The sequence below is a fragment of the Entelurus aequoreus genome, linkage group LG10 (genome assembly GCF_033978785.1).
Source record: "Entelurus aequoreus isolate RoL-2023_Sb linkage group LG10, RoL_Eaeq_v1.1, whole genome shotgun sequence".
Classification (NCBI taxonomy): domain Eukaryota; kingdom Metazoa; phylum Chordata; class Actinopteri; order Syngnathiformes; family Syngnathidae; genus Entelurus; species Entelurus aequoreus.
In genome coordinates, this window is record NC_084740.1 from 54,270,885 (window position 1) to 54,289,360 (window position 18,476).

The 18,476-nt window shown below is 39.9% G+C and overlaps 1 protein-coding gene across 2 annotated transcripts in view; it reads left to right on the forward strand.

Annotated features, from left to right (window-relative positions):
- Nucleotides 1-16,009, forward strand: part of LOC133659426 (MOB kinase activator 2) — a 25,029-nt gene extending 9,020 nt beyond the window's left edge. The window contains exons 2-6 of one of the 2 annotated variants that reach the window (XM_062062193.1): nt 9,014-9,153; nt 9,234-9,330; nt 10,119-10,245; nt 15,177-15,216; nt 15,288-16,009. In XM_062062193.1, coding sequence (XP_061918177.1) covers nt 9,014-9,153; nt 9,234-9,330; nt 10,119-10,245; nt 15,177-15,216; nt 15,288-15,526 — 643 coding nt within the window. In that variant the 3' untranslated portion in view covers nt 15,527-16,009. Of the gene's footprint in view, nt 1-9,013; nt 9,154-9,233; nt 9,331-10,118; nt 10,246-15,091; nt 15,217-15,287 lie in introns of both variants that reach the window. The other variant, XM_062062194.1, reaches the window with a different exon arrangement.
- Nucleotides 16,010-18,476: the final 2,467 nt, after the last annotated feature.

The following is an 18,476-nucleotide window of genomic DNA, read 5'->3' on the forward strand; positions in this document are numbered from 1 at the left end:
TTAACTTAAAAATAGCTGACCGTTTTTTCCCCCTTCTCTGGGTTTATATTCCCAGTTTTGATCTCGGACGTCTGGTCACTTATAGCATATAAGAATATTCTATTACTGTTAAGCAAACTATGAATAATAAAACATGTGTCCTTTATCATAGCTACACGTATGACAAAAAAGCGCGTGAAAATGAGTGGTATTCAGTGAGGTAAAATGAATTAAATGCGCTGACAGTTCATTGCTCCTGCCAAATGAATTGCACTGAGTGGAGCGGATCACCACTCCAAGATGGCGGCCCCGCGTCTCGTCTGCGCCAGTAAGCAGTAGCGCTCGATGCTGCGTCTACTTATAAGATGTCTATGGTTATGACGTTAGCAGTGAGTTTACAGCCTCACTGATTTAACTACACAGCAAATAAAAGTCATGTTACTTAGCCAATAAACGTTAGCTTACATTCAAAACTTACCCTTCTTTGTGCAACTTCAAATGTCGAACGAAGTTGGAAGTTGTTGCGTCTCCGTCTGTAATATTCGAACTGCGTGATTTGCATACGGCAATTCGTTTTTTGTTGACCAAGTCGTAGTTTTTATACCCGAACGAAACCAACTTTGGTATAAATCTTTCTCACTGGCGCGTTGTTTGACAACTCTTGTTCATTGGTTGTCCTGCAATTTGATTGGCTGAATGCTGTGGGATGAAAACAATGTAGATCTAATTTGATTGGCTGTTGTACTGAGAGCACACACGCTGACACGCAGCACACACGCTGATAGACAGACATGTACAAAATGAAAGCTACGGAGCGCTCCCAAATAACTTTTTAAACTTTAGGTTTTGGGGAAAGTAGCAAGTCATGTCAAGTCAAAAGGCTCAAGTCCAAGTGAAGTCACAAGTCATTGATGTTAAAGTCTAAGTCGAGTTGCAAGTCTCTTTACATTTTGTCAAGTCGAGTCTAAAGTCATCAAATTCATGACTCGAGTCTGACTCGAGTCCAAGTCATGTGACTCGAGTCCACACCTCTGCTGTATATATATTACTTTTTTGGGGACCCCTGACCTAAACAGTGGAGCTAAACAGTGACTGATTTTCCATTCATAATTTCTAATATTTAATAATAATATTAAATTCTCTCAACTAGGTATTGAAATGCATGCACCTTCAAATGTTTATTTTTATTTTAAACATAAATTTGTAATGGAGGTTTTTTCCATCCAATACATCCTTTTTCGACTGTTTGTCCCTCTCGGGGTCACGGGGGTGCTGGAGCCTATCCCAGCTGCACTCAGGCGGAAGGCAGTGTACACCCTGGACACGTGGCCAAGACCCCGAGCCCGGGGATCAAACCCAGGAACTTCTTACTGTGAGGCACACGCACTAACCACTTTACCACTTTACCACCGTGCTGCCCCATGGAGTTTTTTTTTAACAAAACAAAAAAATATAATATGCATTTCATTGGACACCAGGATTATATTTAATACAAAGGTAATGTGTACATATTAACTAACTATGTGTCTGTTTACCTTCCTGGTCCAGAGAGATTGAGCACTATGGACTCTGCCTAGCAACAAATGGCCACACAAATGTTTGACTACAAAAATCTATGTCGCTCGGTCTGATAGTTAAAGTCAAAGTCTTATTTGTGAAGTTGTGATGTTTTGTTTCCAGTTGCAAACAAATCGTGAACAGGACACAAAAGACCACTAAATGTCATTTCTCCAACAACATGTGGCTTCTATGCCAGCTGTGCTCCATTCTTGTCCTTTGTTTACTAGTGTAGTATTTCTCTTCTTTGTGTGAATAAAAGAATGGTTGGTTTATACTGTGGCAGGCTCCTATGACATCACAATATTGACATAGTTGACACGAGTAACGCTATTCCGCCTGAAAACACAATCCAGATGGCTGTTTACTGTTCAAAACTACAATGGCGAGCCAAACTAATCTGTACTACTTTGTGAAAATGGGGCTTTAGAAAACTTGTCATGGTTTGGTTACGCACTTTTCTTTTCCCCTCGCTATCCCTCTTTTTTTTTTTTATCTGTCCTGTCCGCCACCCAGGCAAATCACATTGTTCATGTGGATGCCCATATCTGTTGTACACATTTACTTGACAAAAAAAGAAGTGTGGGATATTTCTCTTGTTACCTTATTTGAATTTGACTTTATTAACTTGTTTGGATATATTTAGTGTTTGGCGCAGCCAGACTGAAGTAGGCGGGGACAGAAAGAAGAAAAAAAGAAGACAGAAGTGGAAAATGTGGGAACAAGACAGAAAGAGACAACAACAGTAACAAAAAACAACAACAGAACTACATAAGCCAGGGTTTCCCACACATTCATTTATTTGTGGCGGCCCGCCACGAAAGAATTACGTCCGCCACAAATTAAAAAAAATAAAAAATAAAAAAAATTTAAAAAAAAATTTTTTTTTTTTTTTTGTCCTCTCCAGCTTCTCTTTGGTGTAGAACACATTAAAGCCTTCTACAGAAAGCTAGGAGTATCCAACGATGATTTCAAATTAGAAATGGTCACAGCTGATGAGGTGTTTAAAAAATTGAGCGCGCTCCACCCTAACAAGGCCACCGGCCTTGATAATATTCCCTCCAGATTCCTCAGGGACTCTGCCTCCATCATTGCCCCGATCATCACGCACATAATAAACCTATCAATTACACAAGGCCAAGTACCAAAAGATTTTAAGATAGCAAGAGTAACTCCCCTCTTTAAAAAAGGAAGCAAATTGGAACCTGGCAACTACCGACCTGTTTCTATTCTCAGTTCCGTTTCGAAAGTAATGGAGAAAATAGTTTATGAACAGGTCGATAGTTACCTTGCCACTAATAAACTCATGTACAAATTCCAATCCGGCTTCAGAACTAACCACTCCACTGACACATGCCTTCTCTATCTGACCGACCACATCAAACATGAGGTGGACGCGGGCAAATACTGCGGCATGGTCATGCTGGACCTTCAGAAGGCCTTTGACACCGTTAACCACGCTATACTGTTGGATAAGCTCAGAGCAATCGGATTTAACAAAACCTCATGGAGCTGGATGCAATCTTACTTGGAGGGGAGGGAGCAGGTGGTAGAGGTGAACGGCACCGTGTCCCTCCCCCTCTCGTGAGCTGTGGAGTCCCCCAAGGCAGTATATTGGGACCTTTACTGTTCCTAATATACATAAACTACATGTCATCGGCATGCGACTGTGAATTGTTTTTGTTTGCGGATGACTCTGCCTTGCTGGTATCCGGCAAGGACAAGTCACAGGTGGAGAAAATCCTCAGTGCTGAGCTCTGTAGAACTTGCACCTGGCTCGCTGACAACAAGCTATCCATACACTTGGGTAAAACAGAATCCATCCTGTTTGGGTCCCACATCAAACTTAAGAAAGTCAATGATTTCACCATAAAAGTAGGTGACATTGTTATCACCAGGAAAGATGAGGTCACCTACCTAGGTTCCATTCTAGAGGCTAACCTATCCTGTGATAAAATGGCAACCAAGGTAATCAAAAAGGTTAACCAACGAACGAGATTTCTCTACAGAATTTACTCTCTGGTCAACAAAAGCACCTTGAGGATTCTGGCGGGAACTCTCGTTCAACCCTTTTTTGATTACGCATGCACCTCCTGGTACCCTAGCACCTCCAAAACCCTCAAATCCAAACTCCAAACATCTCAGAACAAGCTAGTCACGTTACTTCTAGACCTCCACCCCAGATCCCACCTCACTCCTACCCACTTCTCTAAAGTGGGCTGGCTCAAGGTGGAGGACAGAGTTAAACAACTTGCACTGAGCCTAGTCTATAAAATCCGCTACACCTCCCTGATACCGAAGTACATGTCAAACTACTTCCTTAACGTAAATGACCGCCATAACCACAACACCAGGGGGAGCTCACGTTAAACCCAGATTCCGATCTAACATATCAACATTTTACATTGTTATGGTAAATGGATGTTTACTTAAGCGTGATTGTATGCATGAGTGTATGTTCATACAGTTAATGCATGTGAATGAATGTGTATGTATATTATATTTGTCTGTCCGGTAAACAAAGCACGGCCCCAGCCACCCAGAAAACCCCAACAAAAACAGAAGGCGTGGCGCCCAAAAAACAAGGGACCACCTGCCCCACGCAGGCAAACCGGCCAGCGACAAGACTCCCGGCCAGCGACAAGACTCCCGGCCGAAGAAAAGGCACAGGAGAAACAGGAGACAACCAGCTCTGAAGCCAACGAGAGGCCACACTCCCTGCGGGCAGAAAGAGGACAGGACGCCCCGCCCCGAGGGACCCAGAGACTCCCCGCAGCCTAAAGGGAAAATCGCCCCGCCGCATCAGCCTCCACAAGTTCAACACCCCAAGGAGAGCACGGTGGAGCCCGCCCCTGGCTGCCCCACTTAAGATGTGTGTTTGTGGGTATATAATAATATATACACTGAATGATGGGTTCCCACTTCTCTATCTAACAATAGAAAAGCGCAATATAAAATCTAATCCATTATTATTATTACACTTACACTACCGTTCAAAAGTTTGGGGTCATCCAAACAATTTTGTGGAATAGCCTTCATTTCTAAGAACAAGAATAGACTGTCGAGTTTCAGATGAAAGTTCTCTTTTTCTGGCCATTTTGAGCGTTTAATTGACCCCACAAATGTGATGCTCCAGAAACTCAATCTGCTCAAAGGAAGGTCAGTTTTGTAGCTGCTGTAACGAGCTAAACTGTTTTCAGATGTGTGAACATGATTGCACAAGGGTTTTCTAATCATCAATTAGCCTTCTGAGCCAATGAGCAAACACATTGTACCATTAGAACACTGGAGTGATAGTTGCTGGAAATGGGCCTCTATGCACCTATGTAGATATTGCACCAAAAACCAGACATTTGCAGCTAGAATAGTCATTTACCACATTAGCAATGTATAGAGTGTATTTCTTTCAAGTTAAGACTAGTTTAAAGTTATCTTCATTGAAAAGTACAGTGCTTTTCCTTAAAAAATAAGGACATTTCAATGTGACCCCAAACTTTTGAACGGTAGTGTATATACATATATATATACATATATAAATATACATACATATATATATATACATACATATATACTGTATATATACATATATACATATATATATACATACATACATACATACATACATACATACATACATACATACATACATACATACATACATACATACATACATATATATATATATATATATATATATATATATATATATATATATATATATATATATATATATATATATATATATATATATATATATATATATATATATATATATATATATATATATATATATATGCGCAGCACTGCCACATGGCACACCCAGGCACCCCGACAGACTGTGGGGATGTGCGAGGACTCGACCCACCATGCCCCCATCGTTCAGGACACCTCGAAGTGGACCCAGACACACAGCCCTGTTCCAGCAACCTTGGGACACCGACTACTGTGGGGCAAACAGGCCCTGAGGGCAACACCAGCCTCCAGCTCAAAAACTACATAATGAATATAAATAACAATTTTAAAAAAAATACGACACATACTTGACTTTGACCCTTAGACCCGCTCTCTGTGGGAGTAAAACCCCACAAAGCGGCCAGTGTGGGCCTTATCACTGCAGGTTATGCATGCAAGGTCAGACTGAATAAACTCAGCTGCTGTCTACCAACAGTGCGGCAGCTGCCTGATTCCTCTGCACATTTGCAGCAGCTAGTAAAACTAGAGAGCACCTCTTTGGCAGACAACCATTTACACCTGCAGTCATGGAGTCAGCTGAATATACCACGACCAGGGGGAGGCAGAGTCGGCAAAAATTGTACTGAAGTGAGAGTACCTTTGGAGTTATGTGACTCAAGTAAAATTAAAAAGTAGTCATCTAAAATTAATACTTGAATAAGAGTAGGTATTTTGTTCAAATCTACTCAAGTACTGAGTAGTTTAACTTACTATAGTTAGTGTGTGTGTTTGTGAGGGACAGAAAGACCCTACCACAGCATACACATTTTACAGTCGCTCATGGCGTTATGACAGGGCTAATGTTAGCACCTGTGCAGTTAAAACATTTAAAAAAACATTTACAACTGACTACAACATGTTTTATTTCTCGTTGGAGTAGAATTTTGTCAGCTGAAATGTGAACATGTTTACTGACACAGATGGCAAAGCTGTTCCTTTTTCCTACTTTTGAAGGTAAACATTAAAGAGGCGTACGTGTGCTGCCACATTTGACGTCACGCCACTTTTTACAGTGTGTGGTCATTTTTTTCTTTTTTGATTGAAACTTTTATTAGTAGATTGCACAGTACAGTACATATTCCGTACAATTGACCACTAAATGGTAAAAACCCCAATAAGTGTTTCAACTTGTTTAAGTCGGGGTCCACGTTAATCAATTCATGGTACAAATATATACTATCAGCATAACACAGTCATCACACAAGTTCATCATCAGAGTATATACATTGAATTATTTACATTATTTACAATCCGGGGGGTGGGATGTGGAGGGGGTTGGGACGGTGGGAGGTTAGGTTGGGTTGCTTTCAGCATACTTCCGTCATCAACAATTGCATCATCAGAGAAATGGACATTGTAACAGTGTAGGACTGACTTGGTAGGATATGTACAGCGAGCGGTGACCATAGTGAGCTCAGAAAGCATAAGAACATGTATATACATTTGATTATTTACATTTGATTATTTACAATCCGGGGAGGTGGGATGTGGTGGGGGGAGGGGGTTAGGCTAGGGTTGTAGCTGCCTGGAGGTGTTCTTTTAGTGAGGTGTGTTTGATTGGTGAAATGTAATTAAACGTCAATAGTGCTTTACGTTGGATTGGTGAAACTGAGTCATGTGACATGCCCGCAAAAAACAAAAACAAAACATCCGTCGTCATGTGTCTCATAATGATTGTGAACGATAGGCAAAATTACAACGAACAAGATTTCTCTACAGAATCTCCTCTCTGGTCAACAAAAGCACCATGAAGATTCTAGCGGGAACTCTCATTCAACCCTTTCTTGATTACGCTTGCACCTCCTGGTACCCTAGCACCTCCAAAACCCTCAAATCTAGACTCCAAACATCCCAGAACAAGCTAGTCAGATTACTTCTAGACCTCCACCCCAGATCACACCTCACTCCTACCCACTTCTCCAAAGTGGGCTGGCTCAGGGTGGAGGACAAAGTAAAACAACTTGCACTGAGCCTAGTCTATAAAATCCGCTACACCTCCCTGATACCGAAGTACATGTCAAACTACTTCCTTAACGTAAATGACCGCCATAACCACAACACCAGGGGGAGCTCACGTTAAACCCAGATTCCGATCTAACAAAGGTCTTAACTCATTCTCCTTTTATGCCACATCAATGTGGAATGCACTCCCAACAGGTGTAAAAGAAAGGGCATCTCTATCCTCCTTCAAAACCGCACTAAAAGAACACCTCCAGGCAACTTCAACCCTAAACTAACACCCTCCCCGGATTGTTAATAATCAAATGTAAATAATCAAATGTAGATACTTATTCTCATTCTTATGCTCTCTGATCTCTATCTTTATGTCCACTACTTGCTGTACATATCCTACCAAGTCAGTCCTACACTGTTTCAAAGTCCATTTCTCAGATGATATAATTGTTGATGACTGAAGTGTTGATATCAACCAAACCTAACCCCCGCCTCCACACCCCGGATTGTAAATAATGTAAATAATTCAATGTATATACTCTGATGATTATCTTGTGTGATGACTGTATTATGATAATAGTATACACTACCGTTCAAAAGTTTGGAGTCACATTGAAATGTCCTTATTTTTGAAGGAAAAGCACTGTACTTTTCAATGAAGATAACTTTAAACTATTCTTAACTTTAAAGAAATACACTCTATACATTGCTAATGTGGTAAATGACTATTCTAGCTGCAAATGTCTGGTTTTTGGTGCAATATCTACATAGGTGTATAGAGGTCCATTTCCAGCAACTATCACTCCAGTGTTCTAATGGTACAATGTGTTTGCTCATTGGCTCAGAAGGCTAATTTATGATTAGAAAACCCTTGTGCAATCATGTTCACACATCTGAAAACAGTTTAGCTCGTTACAGAAGCTACAAAACTGACCTTCCTTTGAGCAGATTGAGTTTCTGGAGCATCACATTTGTGGGCTCAATTAAACGCTCAAAATGGCCAGAAAAAGAGAACTTTCATCTGAAACTCGACAGTCTATTCTTGTTCTTAGAAATGAAGGCTATTCCACAAAATTGTTTGGGTGACCCCAAACTTTTGAACGGTAGTGTATATCTGATAGTATACTGTATATCTGTATCATGAATCAATTTAAGTGGCCCCCGACTTAAACAAGTTGAAAAACTTATTGGGGTGTTACCATTTAGTGGTCAATTGTACGGAATATGTACTACACTGTGCAATCTACTAATAAAAGTTTCAATCAATCAAAAAAAAAACAATAAAAGCGTAGTTCCCCTTTAAGAAACTTCAGCTCCAGACTTGTTTGATATTATCATTACTGCCACAAGTGGTGGAAAAGTGTATTACAACTAGGTACCGCTGCAGCCCATGTGGCTCACAGCTGAGAAAAACATATATTTTTGGGCGGCCCTCTCGGGGGTGCTCACAGCCCAACAATGGCTTGAAACCCTGACCACAAACGTGAATTACAGTGAAGATGAATACTGTCTACTGTTACTAAAGCTCCAGCAGGGATGTACATTATCCAACACAGTGGTCATCGAAGCTGTTTACTTTTCCCATCTGCAGCATTGTCAGCTTTTTTGATAGTAATTACTCTCTAAGTGCCCACATCACACTCACTGCTTTACAGCTGCCACAGTGTAAGCGTGTTTAGCCACAGAGTGTGAAATGTCTTATCTAGAAGCTGCAGCAGCACTGACTCCACTGACCTATTGATTGTTTCACACTGTCATTTTCACTTCATTACCTCTGCACTGTCCTCCAAAGAGGGATTAACAACAATAACCTGGAGGAGCGTCCGTACCTCCAGCAGGAGTACGTGTGCCAGCACATCACTCACTTGGACATGTGCGCCCTCACGGCGCTGCCGCCTGGCATGGACAAGGCCGAGTGGCTGGCCAGCAACAGTAAGTACATAGCTCTTCACTTTCAACCACTTTAAAGATGATCAGAGCTTCATTTTCCCCCTTTCACGGTTTCCCCGCAGCTGTGGCATTTTTCAAACACATAAACCTGTTCTCCAGCGCGCTGTCCGAGTTCTGCACGCCCAGCACCTGCCCGACTGCCTGTGGACCAGGCGACACGTAAGTTAATGGAGCGCAACACTCTGAAATGAACCAATCGTGAGATATGGTTATTTATGTTGTCATTATTTGGGAAGTGATCCTTTAAAGGTCATATTTTATGTGCCGAACTGCTGCAATGTAAAACAAAAGTAAAACCCGGTGAAGCTAAGAGGTAATTATTATTCTTTCATAAGAATAGGTACACACTGTAAAACAAAAAAAATCTGCACAATCTACAGTAAAATACATCTGTGGTTGCCAGGAATGCACCGTAAAAAATACAGTCACAAAGTATAGGACCTTACGGAATCTGTAAATTTTACAGTTGATAATTGTTTTTGCTTATGGTAAATTACTATGAAAAAAACTCATATATTGATAGCCTGTTTGCAAAAAAAACTATAGAATTTACGGTAAAATACTGGCAGCTATAGTTGCCAGGAATACGCCGTAAAACAAATTAAGTGGCCTACTCAGTGGCCTAGTGGTTAGAGTGTCCGCCCTGAGATGGGTAGGTTGTGAGTTCAAACCCCGGCCGAGTCATACCAAAGACTATAAAAATGGGAGCCATTACCTCCCTGCTTGGCACTCGGTATCAAGGGTTGGAATTGGGGGTTAAATCACCAAAAATGATTCCCGGGCGCGGCCACTGCTGCTGCCCACTGCTCCCCTCACCTCCCAGGGGGTGAACAAGGGGATGGGTCAAATGCAGAGGACAAATTTCACCACACCTAGTGTGTGTGTGACAATCATTGGTACTTTAACTTTAAGGCCAATTTTAGTGTTGCCAATCAGCCTGTCCCCAGGTGCATGTCTTTGGAGGTTGGAGGAAGCCAAAGTAGTCAGAGAGAACCCACACAGTCACGGGGAGAACATGCAAACTCCACACACAAAGACCCATTGTCCGGGAATCCAACCCAGGACCTTCTCACTGTGAGGCACCAATACTAGTATCTGCAAAATGCCGGTGTTTCTCAGACATGTGAGCGGTACATGAGGATTTTAACTTGAAAATATTTGTACAACCTTTCACTCGACAACTCACAACACGACCTTCTGCAAAATGTTTCTTCAAGTGAACTATTAAAAGTGAGCCTTAAATGCTCCGTATGTGTTAAATAGCTGCTTGCACACAGTTCCAACACATTTAAACACACAGCGTGGTCAATTTTGATGCAGTTTGCAGTAAAGCACATAGACATAACCTCTCAATGTCTGAAAACACTTGCCACAAAAATACATAAGAAAACATGTTAGCCAAAAGTTCACTAGGCTAATGCTTTAACACAAACACATTTATGCTGTAAATTTAGATGTACAATCTGCAAAATCTCTAATTCAGACAGAATAATATCGTAAAGTATCATTAGCATGCGTGTGACATTACAGTATTTGAAAATGCATTTAACAATTTTTTATAAAATTTTCACAGTAAAGTCATGTGTTTTGTACGCATTATAACTAGGGATGTCCGATAATGACTTTTTTGCCGATATCCGATATTCCGATATTGTCCAACTCTTAATTACCGATACCAATATCAACCGATACCGATATCAACGGATACAGATATATACAGTCGTGGAATTAACACATTATTATGCCTAATTTGGACAACCAGGTATGGTGAAGATAAAGTCCTTTTTAAAAAAATTAATAAAATAAAATAAGATAAATAAATTAAAAACATTTTCTTGAATAAAAAATAAAGTAAAACAATATAAAAACAGTTACATAGAAACTAGTAATTAATGAAAATGAGTATAATTAACTGTTAAAGGTTAGTACTATTAGTGGAGCAGCAGCACGCACAATCATGTGTGCTTACGGACTGTATCCCTTGCAGACTGTATTGATATATATTGATATATGATGTAGGAACCAGAATATTAATAACAGAAAGAAACAACCCTTTTGTGTGAATGAGTGTGAATGGGGGAGGGAGGTTTTTTGGGTTGGTGCACTAATTGTAAGTGTATCTTGTGTTTTTTATGTTGATTTAATAAAAAATAAATAAAAATACATGATACCGATAATAAAAAAAACGATACCGATAAATTCCTATACCGATGATGTCCGATAATATCGGCCATCTCTAATTATAACCATAGTAATTTACCGTAGCTTATCTACTGTTTCTTGGTTTGCAGGAATACACTGCATTTGCTACTGTGATAAACTATTTTTGATTCTACTGTGTTTTACTGTTGCTGTTTAACAATTGCTTTCCGTAGTTTTAATGGTCATTTTTTACAGTGAACAATAAAAACATGGTAATTTACTAAGAACTCACCTGAACACGCATATAGTTCCAATAATTGCATCCAGGTTAAGGCTGCAGCTATTAATTGTTTTAGTAATCGAGTAATCTATCGATTATTTAATGAAATAATCAAACACTTTCTCGCCACAATGCGTCTTTTACGGAAAACTGCCTGGAGGAGATAAAGGAGTGGATGAAAGACATGTTCTGCACCTGAACAGCTCCAAAACTGAAGCCGTTCTAGTGGGCACCCCACTTCAAACCCAGTCATCCACCATCACCAGCATCACCTTCTACGGCCACGACATTCACCTCTCATCCTCAGTCACTAATCTGGCTGTTGGAATGGACCCTCACCTGACCTTTGAGGCTCACATAAAACAACTGTGCAAGACCTCCTTCTACCACCTCAGGAACATTGCAAAACTCCGCCCCTCACTCACTCTCTCTGTTGCCGATAGGCTGGTCCACGCCTTTGTCTCCTCCAGGCTCGACTACTGCAACACACTTCTTGTCTTGCTCCGAACCATGGGAGCCCGGGCTTTCTACTCCGCCGCTCCCAGTCTGTGGAACATTCTCCCTGACCACCTGAGGGCACCACAGACTGTGTATGCTTTTAAAAAAGGCTTAAAAACCCTTCTTTTTAAAAAAGCCTTTTGATAGATTTATGTATGCTACTTCTAGCTATTAGGCGGTTCTAGTTTTTATTTAATTTTACTATTTATTTTACTTGATGGGGGCAGGTATTTGTTGTTCTAGCTTTGTTTTTTTTGTTTTTTAAATGCACTGTAGCACTTTGATATTTTTTGTTCACTGTATAGTGATTTTACAAATAAAATCTATTATTATTATTAAATAAACCAATGTTTTTTCTAATGACCTGTAGTCTCACATACAATTAATTCCACTTTTACCATGGTAGCATCATTATATATCACTTATGTTTTTTTAAATAAGTAAAAATGGTAATTAACAGGTGTCAAATTCAAGGCTCTGGGGACCAGATCTGGTCAGCCACATTATCTTATGTGGCCCGTGAAATGCTGGAAATGTGTGGCAATAAAACACTTTCTAGCTAAATGTGTTTGTTCTTTCAATATTGACAGAAAAAATGTACTGCATGCAATTGCGTATTTTCTAAACCTTAATATGATCTGATCATGTGACAAGATAGTTTGTCACCTTGACTTAAGATTTCAAAGCAAGTTATCCATCAATATTAGTAAAAACAAAACTAATAATCAAACACAATAGTTTAACAAGGCTGTCATATATTTACATTCATATACCATATATTCACTGTTACAAGCAGCCCTCTGAGAGCAGCCATAATTGTGATAAAATCGAGTTTGACACGCCTGAGGTAATAGATAATAAAGAACTCAACTAAAAACAATAGTATTTGGTCAAGTATGATGAGAGACAATGTATTTAACAATTTGAACACATGCACATTTGAAAGTGTATTAATTGGGTGGGGGGGGGCCCCCAGAGTGCGATCTGCATGACCAATAGGTGCACGGCTCTCATGTGCCCTTTTTTTACAGCATGCTTGCGGAAAACAATGTCTGTGTATTTTCAGGGATGTGAGCACCCTTTGAGAATAAAAAGAGGAAAACTGATGAGAAAAGAGGAAAGTTTCTCTTGGCACAAAGTGCTACCACACGTAAGACCCCAAAGAAAAGTTTGAAAATCAATTCTACATTTCCTCCAATTGGGTGCATTTCCACACTATATTGTTTTTACCTTCAGATTTATTGTCATCTCCCGACCTCTTTATGACACTTACATGCATTTTTACTTTTTTTAGTAGATAATTTACGAACATTATTATCATTGAAAATGTTATGAGAAATTATATAACATGCATGCAAACAACTCAGAAAACGTTTCCCATTTGGCAACTCTATCCTGTAGCCACGCACCCTCGGGTAATATACTTCCTGTGTCGTGACCTCTGTTTAATATCCGTCACGTCAAAAATATACCTTCTCGGTGGCTACAAATAAATACTCTAGAACTACAACTGGTTGGGAACTAACAGTGTTTGGATTGTAATCATCCAAATATGATTAGCAGCAAAGTAGGCAGCCGTCAACGTTGTTAAAGTTAAAGTTAAAGTTCCAATGATTGTCACACACACACACTAGGTGTGGAGAAATTTGTCCTCTGCATTTGACCCATCACTGTGAGGTGAGGGGAGCAGTGGGCAGCAGTGGTGGCCGCGCCCGGGAATCATTTTTGGTGATTTAACCCCCAATTCCAACCCTTGATGCTGAGTGCCAAGCAGGGAGGTAATGGGTCCCATTGTTATAGTCTTTGGTATGACTCGGCCGGGGTTTGAACTCACAACCTACCGATCTCAGGGCGGACACTCTAACCACTAGGCCACTGAGTTGTGGCTCGGCGACAACAAAAAAGCTAGCTAGATGGTTAGTTAACTAGCGAGCTTGTTTTTGGTGGTCCTGATCGTCTCCCTGTCCACAACGACTACCTGCCGCTGAGGCGAGCGTTCAACCCATTTTGTTTACATCCCATTTTTATTGATATTTCCTAAAAAAATGCAGAAGTGATACTTTGACGAGAAAAATTAACATTAAAAACGTGCATTTCCGCGTACATTTCACATGCCTGTATTATACTCATTAAAGAAATCATCGAAGCAATAAAATACAAATGGATTAAAATTCTTCAAAATGTAATATCGGAAATTATCGCTATCGGTTTCAAAAAGTAAAATGTATGACTTTTTAAAACGCCACTGTGTACACGGACGTAGGGAGAAGTACAGAGCGCCAATAAACCTTAAAGGCACACAAGTGAATGCATGCATACTTGGTCAACAGCCATACAGGTTACACTGAGGGTGGATGTATAAACAACTTTAACACTGTTACAAATATGCGCCACACTGTGAACCCACACCAAACAAGAATGACAAACACATTTCGGGAGAACATCCGCACCGTAACACAACATAAACACAACAGAACAAATACCCAGAAGCCCTTGCAGCACTAACTCTTCCGGGATGCTACAATATACACCCCCGCTACCCCCTACCCCCCCACCTCAACCCCGCCCGCCTCAACCTCCTCATGCTCTCTCAGGGAGAGCATGTCCCAAATTCCAAGCTGCTGTTTTGAGGCATGTTAAAAAAAATAATGCACTTTGTGACTTCAATAATAAATATGGCAGTGCCATGTTGGCATTTTTTTCCATAACTTGTGTTGATTTATTTTGGAAAACCTTGTTACATTGTTTAATGCCTCCAGCGGGGCATCACAACAAAATTAGGCATAATAATGTGTTAATTCCACGACTGTATAAATCGGTATCGGTTGATATCGGAATCGGTAATTAAGAGTTGGACAATATCGGAATATCGGCAAAAAAGCCATTATCGGACATCTCTAGAATAAATCGATAATTGTAGCAGCCCTAATCCAGTTACTATTGTAGAACCTCTAAAGTTAAATTCCGCACTGATTGACTATACCAACAACTTTGCTTTAGAGTTTATGTTTGGACTGACGACCACGGCAGGAAGCTGAAGTGCTCCGCTCCACTTTACTTTGACTATGCCATGTCCTACATTCAGGACCTACTAACTGATGAAGATGTGTTCCCTACAAAAGCAGGTAAAAGTCTCAAATGTTTCGCTGTGTTGCACATCACTGATTAGGACTAAAGCACTCACCTCTACCTCCAGGCTCAGTGTTCCCCACAGGCTTCATCTTTCTGGTCCAGAAGGTGTTTTTGCTGCTGTTCAGGACTCTGGCCCACATTTACTGGTCTCACTACCGACAGACGCTGGCACTGGGCCTCCACCCACACCTCAACACACTTTTCACACACCTGGCCCTCTTCTGCCGGCAGCACGCGCTCCTGGATGCGGAGGACACGGAGCCGCTGCGGGACCTCATTAAGGCTCTGGGACTGCAAGGATGAGACAGGAAACTTTGGCCGGTTACAGCTGGATAAGAAGTTTTGGGAAATCTTCACCAATATCAGGCTTCGGTCGTGTATAGATTGTTATTTTTAATGACTTTGTCATAAATTGTGTATTTTTTACCATGACAATGTATGTTCTGATACAGACATTGCTGGTCCTTTTAAGTATTCTACATTTGTATTTAAAACACCCATAATCTTCTGGTGGCCACCTCTCAACTGACATACCTGGTGGTCCAATAGCAAGTATTAACTGTGCCATCATCTATAACCACCATGGGTATGACAACATTAAGACTGCATGATTACAATCTCCTCTCAACTATTATATATGAAACTACTCAACTTGTGTGTACTCTGTGCCAGAAACTTGTGCCTGGAAAATAAAAGTGTCAAAATGTTACAGATGATATGATGCATCAGAAAACTTTGTTGTACAGGACCTGTTTATAGTCCAAACTGACCTGCGACTCTTTTATTACAAACCCCGTTTCTATATGCAGTGTTTCCCACACATTCATTTATTTGTGGCGGCTCGCCACGAAAGAATTACGTCCGCCACAAATTTAAAAAAAAAAAAAAATTGTGTTTTTTGTCCTGTCCAGCTTCTCAGGCAAATCATATAGTTGATGTAGATGCCCATATAGGCTGTTCAGATTTACTTTACAAAAGAGAAGTGTACGATACTTCTCTTATTGCCTTATTTGTATTTGACCACTACTGTTTTCTGTTTATTTGTTACTGACTGTGGCAGGACACCTCTGCCTCTGTTTCACTTTATGTTGCTGGTAAATAACATGGTTGTAGTAGTAGGCTAAAGTTAAATTATTTAGTATGCACTAATTAAAGGGGCAGAGCTTTAAGAGACATTTTTTAGCTTTTATATTTTATAAGATATTTTTTGTAAGAACCACAATTAATAAATATATATCAGTGAATAACTTATTGTTCAAATCTGTATATAAATATGTACATAAAGTGTTGTAATTATATTGTAAAATGGATGGATGGATGGACGTTTAAAACAAAACTGTTATTATTAATTAGTAAGTATACATTTTTTTAGCCTTTTTAGAGAAAATCATATCATTGTAGTAAATTATGCAAATTACTCGATGATGTCATGGTTGACCACGCCCATAGCCACGCCCCCACCGCCACAGGTATATTGGCAGTTTATGGGAAACACGGATGAGTTGGGAAATTGTGTTGGATGTAAATATAAACGGAATACAATGATTTGCAAATCCTTTTCAACCCATATTCAATTGAATGCACCGTAGATGGTGAAATCCCTAAATTCCTTGCAATAGCTGGTTGAGAAAGGTTTTTCTTAAACTGTTCAACAATTTGCTCACGCATTTGTTGACAAAGTGGTGACCCTCGCCCCATCCTTGTTTGCGAATGACTGAGCATTTCATGGAATCTACTTTTATACCCAATCATGGCACCCACCTGTTCCCAATTTGCCTGTTCACCTGTGGGATGTTCCAAATAAGTGTTTGATGAGAATTCCTCAACTTTATCAGTATTAATTGCCACCTTTCCCAACTTCTTTGTCACGTGTTGCTGGCATCAAATCCTAAAGTTAATGATAATTTGCAAAAAAAAAAACGTTTATCAGTTTGAACATCAAATATGTTGTCTTTGTAGCATATTCAACTGAATATGGGTTGAAAAGGATTTGCAAATCATTGTATTCCGTTTATATTTTCATCTAACACAATTTCCCAACTCAAATGGAAACGGGGTTTGTATTTCTTTGCCAACAACGCCCCCTGCTGCTATATTGACAAAACACACTACAAGTCCTTTTTGACCCCACAAGAGAGAGGCTTCAGTGGCAAACGCAAGTTGTACCACTGCCACTGAACCACCAATTTTCACATGAAACTGTGAATCGGTTCACATTACAATTGCAACAAATACATATAAAAATAAACATTACCCAGACCGACTTTTTGGCTCTAAAGCAGTGGTTCTTAACCTGGGTTCGATCGAACCCTAGGGGTTCGGCGGAGCCTCCGCCACAGAGGTAAAGACACATCCGACTTATCGTGTAAATAAAAACTTCTCCCTATCGGCGTATTATGGATACCCTCAAACAATGTTCCCTCTAATTTTCCATCTGATTTGCAGGTTTTTTGATTGATCGATTTAAACTTTTACTAGCAGATTGCAAAGGAAGAGAATACAATATATGAAACAGTACAGTTTATACAGTACAGTACATATTCCGTACAATTGACCACTAAATGGTAACACCCCAATAAGTTTTTCAACTTGTTTAAGTCGGGGTGCACGTTAATCAATTCATGCTAATGTGTGTAAGGTGTGTAATTTGTTGTGAGTTCATGCACTGTGTTGGTTTTGTTCTTTGAACAAGGTGATGTTCATGCACGGTTCATTTTGTGCACCAGTAAAAAAACATATAACTTTTTCTTGAATTGAAAAAACATTTTATTTTTCACTAAAGAAAGGTTCGGTGAATGTGCATATTAAAATAGTGGGGTTCGGTACCTCCAACAAGGTTAAGAACCACTGCTCTAAACTATTAGAAACAGTTGACAGGATGATGCAATTAAGTTCTAAATCACTGGAAACTACAGACACTTGCAGTGGTCAACATGTATTAAAACTTCTACACTCCAATTGACTTAAAAATGTGCACTTTAAAATTCAAGCAAAATTCTAAGGAAAGCTCATTGAGCAAAACCACACAAATGGAAAGTGTAATGATAATCATAGAGGTGGAAATGGAAATAGGTGATAAAGCCAAAGCGTTACATGTGTATCTCTCCTGGCTTAATTTATACACAGCATAAATTATATGAATTTGGCCGACGATAGAACTTTTATACTATCGCTATAATGCATTTTGATGACACATTCTAGTTGTGTAATGCAAATTTGTCAGCAACAAGCCAACGACCGCGTCAATGCAATC